This window comes from Pelobates fuscus, chromosome 6, assembly GCF_036172605.1.
Source record: "Pelobates fuscus isolate aPelFus1 chromosome 6, aPelFus1.pri, whole genome shotgun sequence".
Taxonomy (NCBI): domain Eukaryota; kingdom Metazoa; phylum Chordata; class Amphibia; order Anura; family Pelobatidae; genus Pelobates; species Pelobates fuscus.
This window is the reverse complement of record NC_086322.1, coordinates 165,638,866-165,661,101: the sequence shown is the minus strand read 5'-3', so window position 1 is coordinate 165,661,101 and position 22,236 is coordinate 165,638,866. Positions and strand designations below refer to the sequence as shown.

The window sequence follows — 22,236 nt, the reverse complement described above, 5'->3', positions numbered from 1 at the left end:
TAAATGTAACATTTTAGGCCAAAGGAGCCGAATTTGAAGAATTTCTGGCTTAGAATTTTTTTACATTTCAACTATTTTGGCATTAAATTTGAAATTAACTTTGAATTCTCACTTAAAAAAATAACCCTGTAAATGTTTCCGCACAGCAGCCCCTGGTTTAAGAGCAGTTTGACACCCTTACTCTTTATCTGGTGTAACATTGATTGTTTGACTGTGGACTGTGTTGGGAACTTTATTGTCTTCTTTTTTAAAATGGACATCTCTGCAACAAGTATTACTGATGAGCATTCAAAATAATTTCATTTTCTGCCAGTAGAGAGAATGCAGTAGAGCTGATCCAGCTGACATATATAATTACATAGTACTGAAAGAGGAGCACAACCAACTAAAATACAAAGCACTTTATTGTACCGGTACAAGCGTAATAGGTATCGCCAATATTCAAAAGATACATTAAACTAAGTATAAATGTAGTCATACATATACAATCAATATGCAAACTCTGACCAACACAAAAACAGAAATCAGGAATAAGCAATCTAGGTTATGCAGACTGAGTGATATTCCCCCAGATAAAAAAAGAATGCATACCTATATACAAATGTTGCTCGCTTGATAAAGGCGTATACCGCCGAAACGTTGGGGGCTATTTTTTCTACTTTTTCACCCTCCTCTCCTTTGCTTTACCCCTGAGTTGCCTTTAGCCTATTTTCCATTTTGGCTACTGCTACAGCTTGGCTATATTATCAACATTTTGCATTTAAGTTTTAAAGTGTTTAGTGAAATTAAAATCCAATTTGCTAAATTCTCTAACACGCGCCGTGGCAATCATGGCACTATAACAACAACAGTATACTGTTGTGTTTATGGTGCTTGGAATGTTCCTTTAATTATATTTCCACCCCTAGATTTTCGTTTGGATAACAATATTTTATTATGCCAATGCTGGGAAATTTGATTCCTGTTGTAAAAGTAGGGGTAGTTAAATTCTCCTCAATACGTATTTTTTTTAAATATTAATTTATAGTAGAGCTAATGTGGAGGCAAATAGGGGTCTTGATTTAAGCCACATGGATTCATTTTTTAAATATATTTTTCCCACACTTATCGTTTCGTGGGTCTATTCCCACCAGATGTTCATCAATAGACCATCTCTCTTTAAACAACTAAAACATTTTTACTAGTTGTTGAAGACAACTAAATCAATCTGTTGACCTAAATATCATCTGTAAACGATATAGCATTGTTTTTTTCTATAACATTTAAGCAATGTATGGTTGTTTTCACAGACAGCATTGCCTCACCTACCGAGCCCACTGAGTTTTGTTATTAATCAGTTCCAATTTGGATTTATTGGTCTTGTATTTGGTCTTGTATTATTGGTCTTGTATTTCATTTTACATTCTAGGTATATCAACTGAGACATTTTATTATTAACTAATGTATGTTTACTCTGTTGAAAGGAAATCTAGTTATGGTAATGTAGTAATTTAAGAGGAGGAAAGTCTATTATGTATAACCTTTCATTCGCCCCTGTTCCTGCAAAATCCATGAACTGATTCTCATTAAGTGTGTTCGGGGTTGTTTTTCACTTCAAAATGGTAATAATGTATGTCCCTGGATCAAATAACTGTAATAATTGCTATTATTTCTATTAATTGGAACAACTCTATATAGTGCAATTCTAAAGCCGCATCTAAACTCTTTTATGGTGATGGTATAGTATCGACTCTGACTGTAAAACTCCAATTTGTTGCTACATCAAAAAACATTTGACTCCTTTAGATGAAAAATGACTTCTACAAATCTTAAAGGACCACTCTAGGCACCCAGACCACTTCAGCTTAATGAAGTGGTCTGGGTGCCAGGTCCAGCTAGGGTTAACCCATTGTTTTATAAACATAGCAGTTTCAGAGAAACTGCTATGTTTATCAATTGGTTAAGCCTTCCCCCAAATCCTCTAGTGGCTGTCTCATTGACAGCCGCTAGAGGCGCTTGCGTGATTCTCACTGTGAAAATCACAGTGAGAGCACGCAAGCGTCCATAGGAAAGCATTGATAATGCTTTCCTATGCGACCGGCTGAATGCGCGCGCAGCTCTTGCCGCGCGTGCGCATTCAGCCGACGGGGCGGAACGGAGGAGGATCGGAGGCAGAGAGCTCCCCGCCCAGCGCTGGAAAAAGGTAAGTTTTACCCCTTTTCCCCTTTCCAGAACCGGGCGGGAGGGGGACCCTGAGGGTGGGGGCACCATCAGGGCACTATAGTGCCAGGAAAACGAGTATGTTTTCCTGGCACTAGAGTTGTCCTTTAATGGATGAAATGGTGCTCTTTGTATATTCGGTTAATGAACTGGTAGCCATATTTATCAGTCTCTGGATGACTGTTTTTTTGGATTTTTTTTTACCTTAATGAATGTAAATATTCCTTCTTAATTACCTATTTGTATGTTACTACACATGAAGACATGTCACTTTGCGGAGTCTGCAAGATTATGTATTATTGTATTGCATGATGTGTTTTATTATATGAATTTCACAGTGTTTTCATTTTAATAAATTGATAACCCTTATAATTAGTTCTTATAATGTTAAAGGGACACTATAGTCACAAAACAACTTTAATTTAATCAAGCAGTTTGAGTGTAAATATCATGCCACTGAAATCTCACTGATCAATTCTTTGCCATTTAAGAGTTAAATCAATTTTGTTTCTGTCCATGCAACCCTTGTCACACCTCCCCTGGATGTGACTTACAGCCTGTATGATATAACATGGCTTAAATTTCAATCAGATGTTAAATTATTTTAGAATATTTTATCTCTTGCTCTGTGACTTAAACTTGAATCACTCCCTGGAGGTTCATGCAAGGTCTAGCTGGCTACTACAGTGCAGGGCTTAAGCATTTTTTTATTAAACAGACTTTGCAATAAAGGAAGTTGAAACATTAGATCTTACTTTACAGTAAGTTCTTTGTGCTCTGCAGGTTACAGGTAGGTGTGACTATGGATTCATAAACATAGAAACATAGAATGTGACGGCAGATAAGAGCCATTCAGCCCATCTAGTCTGCCCAGTTTTCTAAATACTTTCATTAATCCCTGGCCTTATCTTATAGTTAGGATAGCCTTATGCCTATCCCACGCATGCTTAAACTCCTTTACTGTGTTAACCTCTACCACTTCAGAAACAAAAGTGATTTAACTCGTAAATGGCAGAGTAATGAGCAGCGAGACTGCATGGGCATTATCTATACACCTGTTCCATTAAAGGACCACTCTAGGCACCCAGACCACTTCAGCTTAATGAAGTGGTCTGGGTGCCAGGTCCAGCTAGCTTTTACCCTTTTTTTTTTATAAACATAGCAGTTTCAGAGAAACTGCTATGTTTATACTGAGGGTTAAGCCAGCCTCCAGAGCCTCTAGTGGCTGTCTCATTGACAGCCGCTAGAGGCGCTTGCGTGCTTCTCACTGTGAAAATCACAGTGAGAACACGCAAGCGTCCATAGGAAAGCATTATGAATGCTTTCCTATGCGACCGGCTGAATGCGAGCGCGGCTCCTGCCGCGCATGCGCATTCAGCCGATGACGTCGCGAGGAAGAAGAGGAGGAAAGCTCCCCGCCCGGCGCTGGAGAAAGAGGTAAATTTAACCCCTTACTCCCCCCAGAGCCCGGCGGGAGTGGGTCCCTGAGGGTGGGGGCACCCTCAGGGCACTCTAGTGCCAGGAAAACGAGTATGTTTTCCTGGCACTAGAGTGGTCCTTTAAGCTAAAATTGTCCCTTTCAGAAGGTCTACTTAGAAGAGTCCTCCAGAAATGTGGTAATATAACTATATGATAAGTCATTTATAGAGTATTATTCATTATGATTTCCTTTAAATAACCATACCCTGGATACTATAATTTATATAGTATGTCAGTGTACCCATTGTAATAAATAAAACACTTGGAAAGGCTGTACAGATAGTTCCCAAACGGGTGCTATCCTAAAGAGGCATCTCTATCATGCCAAAAAATTTACAGTATATATGCAAAGGATGTACACCAAATTAATAATCAATAATCAATCCCTTTATTATACAATCAAATAGTATTTTACAACAAACAAATAAATACTATAGTACACAAGTGATAGGAGCCTATGGACAACAAATCATTAAACAAAAATGGCATGTAACACTTATATAAAGCATCAAAGGGCAAATGTGCCCTTCTCAATGGACAGCCTCAAACACCTGTACCACTAAACCCCCCAATGTATAGGCACCAGCAAATGTGGCCAGGGCCGGCCTTAGGGGTGTGCGAGCTGTGCGGCCGCACAGGGCGCCATGGAGCAGGGGGCGCCGTGCGGCCGCACAGCCGATTTAAAAAAAAAAAAAAAAAATTTTTTTTTTTTTTTTTTTTTTTAAATTTGCAGCGGGGGCGGAGCTTACCGTGCGGCGGGGGCGGAGCTAAAAGCGCCGGAAAACTGCTGCAGGGGAAGCAGGAAGGAGTCCCTGCTTCCCCACCAAACAGTCACCAGGAGCTTCACTGCCTCCACAATTAACTCCACAGGTAACTGTGTGATTGTCAGGTGAGTGTGACTCTCTGCCTATGTGTATGACTGTCTGCCTCTGTGTGTGTGTGTGTGTTACTGTCTGTCTGTGTGTGTGTGTATGACTGTCTGCCTCTGTGTGTCTGTGTGTATGACTGTCTGCGTCTGTGTGTATGACTGTCTGCCTCTGTGTGTGTGTCTGTGTGTATGACTGTCTGCCTCTGTGTGTATGACTATCTGCCTGTGTGTTTGTCTGTGTGTGTGTGTATGACTGTCTGCGTGTGTGTGTGTATGACTGTCTGCGTGTGTGTGTGTGTGTGTGTATATGACTGTCTGCCACTGTGTGTCTGTGTGTATTACTGTCTGCCACTGTGTGTCTGTGTGTATTACTGTCTGCCTCTGTGTGTTTGTCTGTGTGTATTACTGTCTGCCTCTGTGTGTGTGACTGTGTATGACTGCCTCTGTGTGTATGACTGCCTCTGTGTGTATGACTGCCTCTGTGTGTATGACTGTCTGCCTCTGTGTGTATGACTGTCTGCCTCTGTGTGTGTGTGTGTATGACTGTCTGCCTCTGTGTGTGTGTGTGTGTGTGTGTGTGTATGACTGTCTGCCTCTGTGTGTGTGTGTGTGTGTGTGTGTGTATGACTGTGTGTGTGTCTGTGTGTATTACGGTCTGCCTCTGTGTGTGTCTGTGTGTATTACTGTCTGTGTGTATGACTGACTGTCTGCCTCTGTGTGTATGACTGTCTGCCTGTGTGTGTGTGTATGACTGTCTGCTTGTGTGTGTGTGGATGTCTTCCTGTGTGTGTATGGCCGTCTGACTCTGTGTGTGTGTGTGTCACATACAACCAATACACGCATATCACACACTGTTAATATACCCATTACAAATATCACACATAGCATACATATCACACACAGTCATCACACGTACTATTACATACACAGACAACACAAACATAACAGCATACATGGATGACGGGGGGGCGCTGTGAAGATTTTTCGCACAGGGCGTCTAAATGCCTAAGGCCGGCCCTGAATGTGGCAATCTCAAGGGAAAGCCTTTAAGGCTGTGGTACACATGTTCAGCTCTTTGAGGCTTTATGTGTTACGTGCATTTTTTGTTTTATTTGTTGCCGTTGTATAATAAAGGGATTGATTATTGATTATTAATTTAGTGTGCATCCTTTTGCATATATCAGTGTACCCATTGGTCATGGAAATGAATGTGATCACAAATATGCCAATGCCATGTTCAATGTTCAATGTTGGAACCACAGGGTACAGGAACTATTATACAAAACAAGATACACCTAGAAAAAACAAAAGCAGAGAACACTCATAGGGAAACACCGTTGAGTAGAGATGTCCCTGCTATAGATATTTGAACACTCATAGGGAAACACCGTTGAGTAGAGATGTCCCTGCTATAGGAACTATATAGATTTTTTAGTGAAAACTGTCAAATGATTTCCTGGTGTCTAGTTCCATGAGAGTTTTGTCATTTGGATTTAATATCCAGCATGTCCTGTAATAAATCTAGTCGGGCCAAATTGCTTCAAACCCTTTTGGTTCTGCCATATAACTACATAGATCCTGGGTCAATAGCTCACACATAGCAAACTTTATTTAAAAAAATCCTAGCATTCTTGATTTACTGATTATTTTCTGCATCAATAAGAATAATGGGTGTCATGCACTCAAATAAAAAAAAAAGCCAAATCTTTGGTGCCTGTGCTGCAGGTAGGGTCCCTGTTCATAGAACCTAATGGCTTGATATAGACAGCTGGTGTGTAGAAACATTGCCTGTTCAGATTTTAGGGCTGAATAAACCATCATTATACCTTGATTATATCATAATACTCTGCTGAGACTTTCATTCATTCATATTTTGCACCTGCCATTTTTTAATGTTCCATCTGTTGCGGCACTTCACTGAGTTTGCACAACAATATTTTGCTGTCTGATATGCTCATCCCATTATCCTCTAACATCTTTATCACTAATAATATAATTTACTTCCAAGAAATTTTCCTTAATCACTCTTTTTATCTGTTCGCTGGGTACATCTTATTTATTATAATCCCTCTTTCATATTTTTGTCATATGCTCTATTTGGGATTAGTGGTTCTCTCAGTGCTGTCTGCAGAATCATAATGAATAGTATTGGGAGTTGTTACATTTTCAACTTCTAAAAGCCTCAATAATTTGCTGAAGGCCTAAGGGTCTTCCTATCAGAAAAAAGACAGTAACATTGCAGACATCTTTTTCAGATCTTCTAAGATATAGTAAGGCAAATCGAAATGTCCAGCATTTGTGGGCACTGCAAGGAACAACAGCCTTCAAACTCTACAGATACTCTACTCCTGCTATCAATCTTTCTGATGTGTGCTTATTATTTACCTTTCCACTACATAGTAAAATCAGATCATTATTATTAATTTCAGTTATTCATCCCATCTACATGAAGGAATTCTACCATTACCATTCAGCCATCATTACCTTTCCCCGAGCCACCAAGACATGTCACCTTATCATTATTTCAATTTACATAAATATTATGTTACTGAAATTTAATTTGGATATTTATCTTGTTAATAAAGTATTGTGTACATGAGTATTAGCTAGAACCTACTTTTTCTGACTTCCAAAAGTGCAAAAGTAGTCCACTGTGGCTATATTGGTAATAACTAACTAGCTCACTTTAGAGAATAAAAACAACAATATATGTGAACACAACCCAGTGAAAAAATGAATAGTTCAAAACAAACCAGGACTTCCCTTAGTATTTTTTAGGTGAAGTTTTCCCGGTAGATCCCCGAAGACTTCCTCTTGTCTTCAATAGATATATACACATAGAGTAGGGGAATATCTGCTAAATACAGACACAATGGAGAAACATAGCGTTTAACTGTGTGTGGGACAGATATTAGTATGTAATCACAAATGGTCACTCACAAATTCGTAGAATTAAAACAGCTTTAAGCAGTATCTTTTCTTTCAGTGTCCAATGTGGTGTTGTCCCTCCTCACACGTTCATCATAAAGTAGATGTATGTATCTCAAAAGAGAAAGATATATACAAAAATGTAGTGCACTTCCAGAGTAAAGTAAAAAAGTATTTAATGACTTACATTGAAATATAAAAACAAACAGCTTGTCACCATACGTCCTACGCGTTTCGTCCCGAATCTGGACTTCCTCAGGGACTTGGTGCAGTAAAGTGCAATGAAAAATAGCAGCATAAAATACAATCCCCCCTCCCAGTCCTTATATACACCCCCTTTGAGTTGTAAACGTCCATCAGCTGGCTTTCAATTCACTTTTTCGCGGCAATGAACCCGGTGACGTCATCGCGTACGTTACGCTGTTGAACCTGGTGACGTCATTGCGTCCGACGTGTGCGTTTCATTTTGCGTTCCACCGACCCGGAAATGGGTCCCGGCCGTTAGTTAGTCGTTCTTGCAATGATGTGTTAGCTCAAAACATATGGGTAAAGGAAATCGGGGGGAGAGGAGAACAATTAAAAAAACTCTGGATGGCACTACTTGCAAGAGATATGGAAATAACCTCTATATTTACAATATGGTCTATACTTATAATACAGTCGATATTTATAAATCTTACAGATACATTTGTCTTAATGATGAGATCTGTATAGGTACATGCGTTATCCGTTCTGCATACATTTCATACATGTTTCATTTAATGGAAAGAAATCAGTATTTACAAGATAGGGGAAAAGGGTGCAAGGCAGATGTCCATATTGCCACTATTAAATATAGTATCCATCTGTGATGCAGTATCCATACATACATATAAATATTAATGTGGCTGGTGAAACCCATTTATATTGCACTTCTGTCTCTTTCTACTTAAAGGTGAATAAAATCCTTTTATATTTTCCGATCTGATGATTTATTGAATATCACATTACCTATATTTAGAATTTTATGGAGAAAAGGGGTTTTATTAAAATAAAAAAATATATAAAATATAAAAGAATATATAGAAATAAACTTGAAAGTAAAAATAAAAATAAAAAAATGAATATAAATAAAAATAAAAATAAATATAAAATTAAAATAAAAATAAAAATAAATATAAATATAAATAATAAATATTAAAAATAAAATTAAAAATGAAAAAATGAACAAAGAAATAAAAAAATGAAAAAATATTAAAATAAAATTGAAATGAAATATATATATATATATATATTACTTTAGAGAATATCTGCTGGCCAGAAAAAAATGTGTGTGGTCAGATCTAGGTCAGAAACAAGGGGCCTCAATACGCCCCAATCCACTGACCTCCACACCCCAGCTACCAAGGGAGATATCCTGGACCTGATGAAGAATATGAGAGCTTTTCTTTAAAGAAATCACTGCAGTGTTGGCTAGAATTCAAGCAGCAGAGGAAGATACCTTCTCCATAGCCCAAAGACAGGTGTGTGCTGCAAAGCAATCGGCATTACTACAAGCCACATAGCAAAAAATGTCACACCGCCTGGATGCGATGGACGACTACAGAAGGCATAAAAACATCAAGATCAGGGACATGGCTGAGTCTGTGGACGATGGCAAATTACCACATTTCATTAGACGCCTGATAGCAACTATCTTACACCAACGGCAAGCTAAATCATTCCAAGTTGAAAGCTGTCACCGCCTGCCCACCTCAGCTAAAGCAACGGTAGGAGCACCCAGGATGTCTTGATCCAATTCTCGTTGTTTAAGGACAAGAGAATGGTGATGGAGACACTGCGGACGCAATCACCCCTGCAATTCTTGTCCCATGACATAATCGCGCTGTTACACTTCTACTCATCTGTCATTTGGCTCAGGGGCACAGAGCCTTACCAACCACCCACATCACAGTGGGCACATATAATCTACGTTTATAATGCACAACTAATGTTATTATTCCCCCCCCCTCCCCCCGCCCCGGTTTAGGTTCACAGAGCTTTACCAACCACCCACATCTAATCTATGTTTATATTGTGCAATTATGGTTAGTTTGTCACCTGTTATTTTCTCCTTTTATTTACTCTATACACCATTATTATAAAAATTAGCAGATGGCATGAGCCCATGACATAACGCGTTGTTACGTTTATCTCACGGCAGACGTGAAAATCTCCCTACCCATAAGTGCATAGGCTGTGCCTCATGCCCAATACCAGCTCATGTTTTGTCATAGAGTCCAATTTATATTAATCCATGGTATAATCTACTTTTCCACTTCCTTTTCTTTTTCATTTAAAAAAACCAAAAGAGGCTTATCTAATCTTACTGAGGCCAATTACATATTATTGTAACCATGCCTATGTTATATTGACAGTCATCAATGTACCATTGTCATATCTTTTAACACGCTGCCTCAATAAAAAACAAGAATTACAAAAATAAAAAAGTTAACAGATTGTATGGGTTTGAAAACTGATAAAGCATCAATTTACTAGTTAAAACTGAATTTAGGATTGGCTTCCATTCAAGTAAAACATTGCTCAGTGTGTCAGATAATTTTATGAGTATGCAAAACATTTAAAAGTGCATTTGGGGGAGTGAATTACAGAATTTGCACCCTTTGCACCAGGGGTGTATTTGCCGCGAGGCAAACAAGGCATTTGCCTTGGGCGGCATTTTCCAGGGGGCGGCAAAAAAAGCCGCCCCCAAACGCCCAGGGCAAATGCCTTGTTAGCCTTGCGGCTAACAGACACCCTGGGCTGGTGGCTGCTGGGCGGGCGGGCGGGCGGCTGGCGAGGGAGCACTTCCTCTGAGCTGTCTGCTCAGCTCCCTCGCGCGCCGCACAGTGAGGCTGGGAGCCGGAATATGACGTCATATTCCGGCTCCGCCTCCCAGCCTCACTCTGCGGCGCGCGAGGGAGCTGAGCAGATAGCTCAGAGGAAGTGCTCCCTCGCCAGCAACCAGCCCAGCAGCCCGACCGCCAGCCCCACTAGACCCCAGGGAGAGGGAGAACCCCCCCCAGCATTCCCAAAGGTAAGGAGGCTGGGGGGGTAAATTAAAAAAAAAAAAAACGAGTTAATGTGAGTGAGTGTGTCTGTTAGTGTGTGTGTGTGTGTGTGTCTGTTAGTGTGTGAGTGTGTCTGTTAGTGTGTGTGTGTGTGTGTGTGTGTGTGTCTGTTAGTGTGTGTGAGTGTGTCTGTTAGTGTGTGTGAGTGTGTCTGTTAGTGTGTGTCTGTTAGTGAGTGTGAGTGTGTCTGTTTGTCTGTTAGAGTGTGTGTGTGTGAGAGTGTGTCTGTTAGAGTGTGTGTGTGTCTGACTGTGTGTGTCTGTTAGTGTGTGTATGTCAGTGTGTGTGAGTGTGTCTGTTAGTGAGTGTGTGAGTGTGTCTGTTAGCAGCTAACAGACACACTCACACACTCACTAACAGACACACTCACTAACAGACACACTCACACTCACTAACAGACACACTCATACACTCACACACACACACTGACAGATACGCATCCATTAGCTAACAGTTAGCTAATGGATGCGTATCTGTCAGTGTGTGTGTATTTAGAAGGCGGGGGAAGGGTTGGGGGGGGGGGGGGGGTGGGGGTGAGGGGGGCGCCTGAGTTTTGTCCTGCCTAGGGCAGCACAAAACCAGGATACACCCCTGCTTTGCACTGCTATATAGTTTAATCCAGTATGTATTCTCAATAAATATTGTGAGCTGGAATCCCTAAAATGTGTCAAGTACAAAAGAAAAGAAAAGTGTGGTGGAAATACATTTACAGTGTAGATATTTTCAGGGCATTATCTTAGGTTCTGCAGGATATGCATATACTGTCTGTGGAGTACTCTCATCAGGGTGCTTCAGACAGGCAGGTCCACAAACCCAGGAAAGATTCAGTAGAACAAGATCAGGGCACACCTGGTGGTTTCTTCAGTAGGCAGCTTTATTATAAAGTGCAGAACAAAAAACAACGTTTCGGCTCCTTGGAACCTTTATCAAGCCTTAAGTTCTATGAGACTGAATACCTACATTAGAATATTTGTTTCAGATGTTTGATTTTACTATTTTTGTCTTTGTTTTTACCCTGAGATCATTCAGCAAAGTTTTATTAAAAACCTTTGCTGGTACCGTCTCTGTATCATCATTAACATTACCATCTACGTATATGAATATCATGTGGTATTCAAACGTTCACTACCCAATTCTAACGTTTTAGGTATGTTACAGTAGATTTTATCGAGTGCGCTCTGTTTGTTCTGAGTGTGCACATACTACATGAAATCTACATTTCAATATACTTTTATTTATAAAGAAAATAAACACATTAACAATTGCCTGTCTTTAGGAACCTACTTTATTGTTGTAATCTGCATTTTTGTAACTTTCTACTTAGTCTAGATAGGTGTTTCAGCCTATATCTCCAGCACATCCCTACAAATACCCTTTTAGAATTCTCAGTGTGCCTGATGAGAGAATATTTATTCACACATTTGGATTTTAAACAAGTTTTTATTAGACAATGTAAAATTAGTAATTTCCTGCTTCTTTATTCAGATAATGTATCGATCTTGTTTCCTGGAAAAACGATAAATTATTGTAATAGATTTTTTTTATTTTTATGTATCTCTTACCATTTAGATGCGTAAGTGATACATTTAAGTGTATCAAGACTCCCTTCACCAACATTTGCTTAATGCTTTGGGCACTGCTGCTACCACCCTGTGCTAGTTTTTCCTCTTTGTCTTAATATGTTATAATACACCCATGTCAACTTTTTCAGTGCACCATCTGTGCATATATTCAATTTAGTATCAAAATTTGCAGTGACATAAAACTGTTATGCACCTTGTAAGTAAGTCAAATAAAGGTTCTTTATAAATTATTTTGTATGTTGCTATGTTTGCGTGCAGACTGATAGACTGAGAGATAGAGAGGTTACAGATATAATTATCACTCTTGGCTTGTAATTCTTGCAGATTACTTTATATTGGAACAGTGTAATTGACTGCACATGCTGTAAAAATTATTTGTTGTTAAAAGGTAGTGTTTATTAATATTCGGTTTCCATGAATATAAAAGTATATGTTTTTTCTTTGAAATGGTTTGTCAGATATAGTGCATTCAGAAAGTATGCAGAACATTTATTTTTTCACGTTATTTAGGTTGCAATTGTATGCTACAGTCGTTTAAATTATTTTTTTTCACATCAATCTACACTGACTACCCCATAATGACAAGGCAAAACACATATTTGTGACACCATTGCTTATATATTAAGTAGAAAAAAAAAATATTACATAACCATTCAGACTCTTAACCCCTTAAGGACCAAGCTTCTAGAATAAAAGGGAATCATGACATGTCACACATATCATGTGTCCTTAAGGGGTTAAAGGACCACTATAGGCACCCAGACCACTTAAGCTTAATGAAGTGTTCTGGGTGCCAGGTTCCTCTAGGGTTAACCCTGCCTGCTGTAAACATAGCAGTTTCAGAGAAATTGCTATGTTTACATATGGGTTAATCCAGCCTCTAGTGCAGTGACGGCGAACCTATGGCACGCGTGCCACAGGTGGCACGCTGGGCCCTCTCTGTGAGCACGCGGTCATAGGTCTGCCAATAATGCAGAGTAGGCACCTGCCTGCCCGAAACGGCAGACGCCTACTCTGCTTCCGGGTCGGGAGGCAGGGGGAGGGATCTGTGATGCAGCGTGAGGACATCCAGCAACGCTCTAGCACAGGAAACCTGTGCTAGAAACTAGAAAGTGACCTCTAGTGGCTGTCTAATAGACAGCCACTAGAGTTGCAGTTAACCCTGCAATGTAATTATTGCAGTTTATGAAAAACTGCAATAATTACACTTGCAGGGTTAAGGGTAGTGGGAGTTGGCACCCAGACCACTCCAATGAGTAGACGTGGTCTGGGTGCCTGGAGTGTCCCTTTAAGGACATTTACTGGTTAGGTGGTCTGACCAGTGCCATTAATTGTGATGGTTTGAGCTATGTGTGGATGCTTTCCCAAGCAGCTATAATTTGATATGGCTAGTGCTTTGCAGTTGTATGTATGTGGAATTCAAATGCTGGTAGATGATACCAACTAATGGCGGTATTGATATAGTGTCCCTAGCCTAATTACAAAACAGCCATTGTAACTTTTGCAGCTATCTACAAGCAGGCTGCTGTATTTTGTGCAAAAAAGCTAAAGAGTGGTATGAGAGTCAAAACAAGTTTTGAGATTTATGTCCAAAAATCAAATAACTGACTGCTCTAGATCAGCCACAGATGTCTGTCTCACATCACAGTGAGAGTATATGTGTATTCTGCCAAAACATCACCCTTGTCATTTCTCAAACTGATTACTGAATAATCTTCCAAAACTGAATTCCACTTTCAAATATATCTTTAGCTCTGCCGATAGATTTTTATAAATTTACCTGTGGTGCAGATCCCTGCTCCACCCAATCATTTTTCTCTGGATTGTTAGTGGGATCAGCTATGTGACAAACTCCTTCGAGAAAATTATTCCATAAACTAAACCATATAATGCTAATGACTTTTATGTGTATACGTTGTAGGCCAGATGCTTTTAATAGATACTGGCATTTTGTGCCCTGTGGGGGACAGATAATACATTTGAAATAATAGTGGGTAATTGCAGAGCACAACCATTGCGGAGGGCCAGTAGCCAAGTAGAACACAATAATTCCTTAAAGCTGTTTGAGAATGAAATCCTGGGGTAAATCAACACTAGAGATTATTTTGACTGTGTCATCGGGTCAGTGTTGAAGTGTTTGTGTTCAATCTCACTTCTAATTATATTCCACCTATTATTGATGTCTAAACATTGGCAGAGCAGAGAGTTTTGAACTCTGTTTACATAAAAAGTTAGTTAAAAATACCAGCAGTGCCAAGCATAGCTATCCCTGACCTGTTTAGCCCCATATGCCAAAGATGGCATATCATCATTACGAACCACAGGTGCCTTTGCTCCTTTAAAGGCGAACTACCAGCAGTTTAGTTTTACTTTTTAATTTACAGCACCTAAAGCATACATATTTTTTTTTACCCTAAACACACAGAGCACAATAGACTATTAAATAAAAGCAACTTTCTGTTCACCTGCATCCATTATATATACATTTCTCATAATGCTTCATCATTATTAAGGTATGCAGTCAGTACACGATGGGGTATTATCAATGGTATGACCCACATTACTGGCGACCCCCATAATAGAGCTGGCACGCTGCTGAAGTGTTCATTGCATGGTAATAGTGCCCACTGCACAGTGTGAGTGCAACTAATAATGCACTTGCACTGTGCTGCGCTGGACACTTCAATGGGTCCCCAGATGTGGGAGACCGGGGTTCTGAGGCAGGACAGGATTCCAAAATTGTGACTGTTGGGAGGCCTGCTTCACTGTGGATTTTCTATTACGGTAGGTAGTGCTCATTTTACAACTGCTGGGCAGCATCAAAAAGTGACTTTATCAGAGACCGTTTGCCTCATCCCATTAAATCAGAGCGTGCCACCCTTCATGTGTCCCAACTACCACACTGTCCTTGAGGCAATATAATTTTTTAATGCTATATGAAAATAGTTACAATAAATGCACCAACAGGTTTGTACAGATCCTCTCATATACAACGTAAAGCATGTATGTATAAGTTATTTCAATCTTACTTTGTACAACAGGTGCCAACAGTCCCAAATTGGCCAAGCCAGTCCCACATTTTAGGATACTGTCTCAGCAAAAATAAATCCAGAGGGTCAGTCCCACATTTTGGAATCTGCCAGCAGATTTCAAAATTCAGGAGGGGACATGCAGTGCTCTGTGCCTGGTTTGCTTGAGGGGGCAGGCTGTCATTGGCCACCCTATTTAGGGCGGGGCTGACAGTGCTTTGTGCATCCTGCACTCTTCCCTGCACACCTCCATCCCAAAGATGGATAGGGAAGCCTGGAATAAAATGTTAAACACATACCTCCAAAATTGAGAGGTTTAAAATCTGGACAAGAAGATAGGTTGGGTCAGAGAGAAGTGCCAATGACTAAGTGGCAACATAAGGAGACACAGCAGCCAATTCTCCCATGACAAAATGTCATGCATTAGTCTTGAAACACTGACTTTTGGGGGACATTCCTCTGGTTTCCACAGCAGTGCGTCACCAGTGGAAAAACCTACAACAGTTAATAGAGATCCCATATCAGTACTGTGCTGCTAGATTTGGGACTTTTGTAAAACATGTATGTGTTCTCCAAGAACGTATACAGGTAAGTACCCTTTTTTTGTCCTGTCAATGATTACTGTAGTTAGGTTCAGATAAACGGGAGACGGGTCACGTGGACAATAGAGCTCTACCATAAATTTAATATTATCATCATGAATATAGCAACAATGTATACTGCCACACTTTTGTATTATGCCAGGGGGATATAAAAAAAAGCATACAAAAGAGACAATAATTTAATAATTTAATGTGAACAATGTGACCATCAAACAAGCTTACAACATAGACCTTTATTTATAGATTTCCATTTCTCAAGACATATAATATTTTTCAGTATTATGATCTACTGCATTATTGTGCTGTTCTAATGCAATATTGTATTTTTTTTTTTTATCATTACAAAGGAAATTTTTTCGTTTTACATAATGGAGTTGCTGCTAAATCAATTATTTTTAGGATTGAATTATTGTCATATATTCATATGAGATTACTATTATTAAAGTATCCTTTGTTTTTATACATTTTGCAGAGACGACTTGGCGATGCTGCAAAAAAAGCCATAAGCAAATTACAAGTCCGGACTATTAAAAAAGGTGACAAGGTAATATAAACATCTTTATTAACAGTTAGTAATTCAATAATAAAACTATAAAATATTGAAAAATAGCGTGTAAAGCTAAATATTCAAGTTAGTGTTATAAAAAATATCTCATAAATTGGATGATATAATGCCTCTCCCGTCTCATGTTCAGAGTTCACAGTTATGCTGGAAAGGGGTGGGATTCTATAGAGTGAAGATTTATAGTGGCAAAACATATCTATGATATCCTTGGTGGTTTATTGAGGATGCTGGACTAAGCTACCACCCAGCACTCTTAACCAATCAAGGTTGTCCAGGCTAGACAAAATTGACATTAATATGCAGAATGATCAATTCTCACTTACCACAGTGTGGCTGAAGTTAAAGCTGAGTTTGAGGTGGTCTTAACTAGCCAAGAAGAGCCCTGTTTTATATCATGTTAAACCAGGAAAACTAGTGAGCTGTAGTGGAGTAGTCCACAAAAAATTTGTGTTGTTTTCACATACGGTACTTAATTAACTTATTGGACAAAATCTGTATACTGACTGTCATGAACCCCAGTGCTCTTAGGCAGACACGTGAAATAGTTTGCTAGGTGAAAGGATTAAACATCATTATTTGCCTGTGCTAGACTGAAAATTAACATAGAAACATAGAATGTGACGGCAGATAAGAACCATTCGGCCCATCTAGTCTGCCCAGTTTTCTAAATACTTTCATTAGTCCCTGGCCTTATCTTATAGTTAGGATAGCCTTATGCCTATCCCCCGCATGCTTAAACTCCTTTACTGTGTTAACCTCTACCACTTCAGCTGGAAGGCTATTCCATGCATCCACTACCCTCTCAGTAAAGTAATACTTCCTGATATTATTTTTAAACCTTTGTCCCTCTAATTTAAGACTGTCCTCTTGTTGTGGTAGTTTTTCTTCTTTTAAATATAGTCTCCTCCTTTACTGTGTTGATTCCCTTTATGTATTTAAATGTTTCTATCATATCCCCCCTGTCTCGTCTTTCCTCCAAGCTATACATGTTAAGAACCTTTAACCTTTCCTGGTAAGTTTTATCCTGCAATCCATGAACCAGTTTAGTAGCCCTTCTTTGAACTCTCTCTAAGGTATCAATATCCTTCTGAAGATAGGGTCTCCAGTACTGTGTACAGTACTCCAAGTGAGGTCTCACCAGTGTTCTGTACAATGGCATGAGCACTTCCCTCTTTCTACTGCTAATACCTCTCCCTATACAACCAAGCATTCTGCTAGCATTTCCTGCTGCTCTATTACATTGTCTGCCTACCTTTAAGTCATCAGAAATAATCACCCCTAAATCCCTTTCCTCAGATGTTGAGGTTAGGACTCTATCAAATATTCTGTACTCTGCCCTTGGGTTTTTACGTCCAAGATGCATTATCTTGCACTAAAAAAACTTGTGCTAAAAAAACTGTCTAAAAACCAACCACACCTCTAAAAGCTTCCACAACCAAGGCAAGTTATAATTGGGCGCATTAGGTTACCTCAACCACATCAGATTTAAAAACCCACAAACCGGTTAAGCAGAAATGGCAGTTACGCTCTCAAATTGGATTACAAAATTGTTTCGTTTTCACCCGGAGTTATATCCATTTTTGTTCTTAGCCTGGCCTTGACCATGGCTAACAATGTGCACTGCTATATATTTATGTACAGATGTTTCTGAACCCTTTGTAAACAGGTCAGAATCCAGAGAATTTGTTTGCGACCATAAACAAAATATATTTCATTTATAGCCCTTTTAATAGATTTAATATTTATGGATACCTTTTTCAAATAATTTAATATTTATAAAATATTAAATATCAGAAATATATCATATATATTATATGCTATTATATATATATATATATATATATATATATATATATATATATATATATATCTATCATGAAAAAATACATAAATATATAAAAAATATTTTCCAAAATATTCTAGCATTTTAATAAGTTATCAACAAATATGACATCACTTGAAAGCTTGTAGGCCATAATGCCCTAAAACCAAAACAACATCTATAATCCTTCCAAAACTGTGACCCTTCATTGAACCTACAATGCACTGATCATCCACAACATTAAAATCACTTGTCTAATATAGTAAAGCAGCCCCCCCACCCCCTGCCCTGCCAAAACAGCTCTGATGTCGAGGCATGGACTCCACAATACCTCTGAAGGTGTCCTGTGGTATCTGGCATGAGAAGCGGATCCTTTAAGTCCTGCAATTGTGAGGTGGGGCCTCCATGGATCGGATTTGTTGTTCCAACACACAGTTAAAATTGAGATCTTGGTAATTTGGAGGCCAAGACAACACCTTCAACTCTTTGTCATCTTCCTCAAATTATTCCTGAAATTGTTTTGCAGTATGGCAGGCTGCATTATATTGCTGATAGAGGCCACTGGCATCAGGGAACACCATTGCTATGAATGGGTTTACGTGGTCTGCAACACTCTCTATGTAGGTGCTACGTGTCAAAGTAACATCCACATGTATGCCAGGACAAAAGGTTTCCCAGCGGAACATTGCCTAGAGCAGGCATAGGCAACCTTCGGCACTCCAGATGTTTTGGACTACACCTCCCATGATGCTTTGATAGCATTATGGATGTAACAGCATTAGAGGGGATGTAGTCCACAGCATCTGGAGTGCTGAAGGTTGCCTATCCCTGGCCTAGAGCATAACAATGCCTCCGCCAGCCTGCCCTTTTCCCATAGTGCAGCCTGCTGCTATGTCTTGCCCAGGTAAACAATGCATATGCACCCAGCCACACACCTGATCTAAAAGCATGATTCATCAGACAACCTTCTTCCATTGCTCCATGATCCAACGATGCACTGTATTTTATGATACCTTTCTATTATAGCCAACCTTATGTTTTTCAGCAATTTGAGCTGCAGTAGTTCTTTTGTGTGATAGGACCAGATGACAAGCCTTCACTGCCCATGTGCATTAGTGAGCCATGGGTACTCATGACCGTGACACAGGTTCACCGGTTTTCCTTCCTTGCACCAGTTTTGCTAGGTACTAACCACTGCATACCGGGAGCACAAGACTTGACATTTTGGTGATGCTCTGACCCAGTTGTGTAGCCATCACAATGTGGACCTTGTCAAAGTCATTCTGATCTTTTCGCTGGACCATTATTCCTGCTTCTAACACATGAAATCAACAACTGACTGTCCATTTGCTGCCCAAAATACCCCTTCACAAGTGCCATTGTTACAATATAATCAATGTTATTCACTTCATCTGTCAGTGGTCAGTTGTGACTGATCAGTGTATACATTGTAAGAGTTGAGTTGCTGGTATTAATAAAAATGACTTTGTTTTTGAGACCAGTCGTCACAGTTCTCTACACTGGTTTACAAACAGGAAGATCAAAATGCCTAAAATGCTATACCATTTCAGGTACCAACACAATTAAGCCCATTACATAGTTGCATAGCTGAAAAGAGACATGTGTCTAATGAGATCAACCTTTCTCACATTTGTTTTTGCTGTTGAAAAAAAATCCTTCTCGACCACAGAGTGGCAGTCAGACAGGACCGGTGCTAGGATTTTTAGTTACACAGGCAAAGATGCATTTTGGTGCCCCCCACCCTCGTTTAAAATAAGGTTCATACAAACACAGAAATAATCATACAGAGACATACAGACACAGACACAGACATACATGCATACAGAGACATGCAGGCATATAAAGACATACATACAGAGGCATACCGTCATACAGACACATACATACATACATACATACATACATACATACATACATAGACATACAGACACATACATACATACAGGCATACAAAGACATACACGCATACAGAGACATACCGTCATACAGACACATACATATATACAGGTATACAGAGACATACAGGCATACAGGCATACAGACACATACATTTGTACATACAGAGACATACAGGCATACGGACACATACATTTGTACATACAGAGACATACAGGCATACAGAAACATACAGACACATACATTTTGCACAGAGACATACAGGCATACAGAGGCATACAGAAACATACATACAAAGACATACAGGCATACAGAGACCTACATGCATACATACATACATCCAGAGACATACATACATACATACATACATACAGAGACATACACAATTACATACTTACATCAGTTCAATCTTGTCCCCTGGATGCATGCTGTCTGGCTCCTTGGAGTCCTGTCCTGCAGCCCAGCCCCATCACAGGGCGCCAGCTGCGCTGTGTGGTACACAGGGAGCAGGGATATGATGTCATTCATATCCTCGCCCCCTCCAACACATGGCGGCGGGCACCTGGTCGCAGGGGTGATGTGACCCCTGCGACCGCGGTATGTACGCCAGTGCATGCAGATGCACACACACTTAAAGGACCACTACAGACACCCAGATCACATCAGCTCAATGAAGTGGTCTGGGTGTCAGGTCCCTCTAGTTTTAACCCTGCAGCTGAAAACATAGCAGTTTCAGAGAAACTGCTATGTTTCACCAAGGGTTAATCCAGCCTCTAGTGGATGTCTCACTGACAGCCGCTAGAGGAGCTTCCGCTATTCTAAAACACTGAACGTCCATAGGAAAGCATTGAGTAATGCTTTCCTATGGGCCGTTTGAATGCGTGCGCGGCAAGAGCATTCGGAGCTGAGAGGCAGAGGGATCCCCAGCGCCAAGGGAGTCCGGCGCTAGAGAAAGGTAAGTGCTGAAGACACACACACACTCTCACGAACAGATGCATACACACCAGCTAACAGACACACACATTTACTGACAGACACACTCAGCGACAGACATACACACACACTCACTTACAAAACATACACTCTCACTGACAAACACACACTCACTAACAGACATCAAACAGACTCACTAATACACACACAAACACACTCCGTAAGAGACACACAGTAACACACTCACTGACACTCACTAGCAGACACACTCACTGACACACTAGCAGACACACACACACTGACACTAGCAGACACACTCACTGACACTAGCAGACACACACACTGACACACTAGCAGACATACACACACACACTGACACTAGCAGACACACTCACTGACACTCACTAGCAGACACACTCACTGACACACTAGCAGACACACACACACTGACACTAGCAGACACACTCACTGACACTAGCAGACACACACACTGACACACTAGCAGACATACACACACACACTGACACTAGCAGACACACTCACTGACACTCACTAGCAGACACACTCACTGACACTCACTAGCAGAGACACTCACTGACACTAGCAGACACACACACTGACACTCACTAGCAGACACACACACACGCTGACACTAGCAGACACACACACACTGACACTCACTAGCAGACACACACACTGACACTCACTAGCAGACACACACACACTGACACTAGCAGACACACTCACTGACACTAGCAGACACACTCACTGACACTCACTAGCAGAGACACACACTGACACTCACTAGCAGACACACACACACACACTGACACTAGCAGACACACACACACTGACACTCACTAGCAGACACACACACTGACACTCACTAGCAGACACACACACACTGCCACTAGCTAGCAGACACACACACACACACTAACACATGTTTTTTTTTTTAATTTAATCCCCCAGCCTCCTTACCTTTTGGAGTGCTGAAGGGATTCCCTGGGGTCCAGCGGTGCTGCTGGGCTCCTGGGCGGGCGGGTAGGCAGGCTGGCTGGCTGGCGGGTAAGCAGGCAGGCAGGCAGGCAGGCAGGCAGGCAGGCTGGCTGGCTGGCTGGCTGGCTGGCTGGCTGGCTGGCAGGCAGGCAGGCCCACCCGCGCGCGCGAGGGAGCACTCTCCCATGTGTGCTTCCTCTTCAGCTCCCTCGCGCACCGCGTA

At 40.5% G+C, this 22,236-nt stretch overlaps 1 protein-coding gene across 1 annotated transcript in view; it reads left to right on the top strand.

Annotated features, from left to right (window-relative positions):
* RNF150 (ring finger protein 150) overlaps positions 1-22,236 on the top strand; it is a 193,049-nt gene that overhangs the window by 91,274 nt on the left and 79,539 nt on the right. Inside the window, exon 3 of the mRNA XM_063458455.1 lies at positions 16,250-16,321. Within this exon, the coding sequence (XP_063314525.1) occupies positions 16,250-16,321 (72 nt within the window). The remainder of the gene's footprint in view (positions 1-16,249; positions 16,322-22,236) is intronic.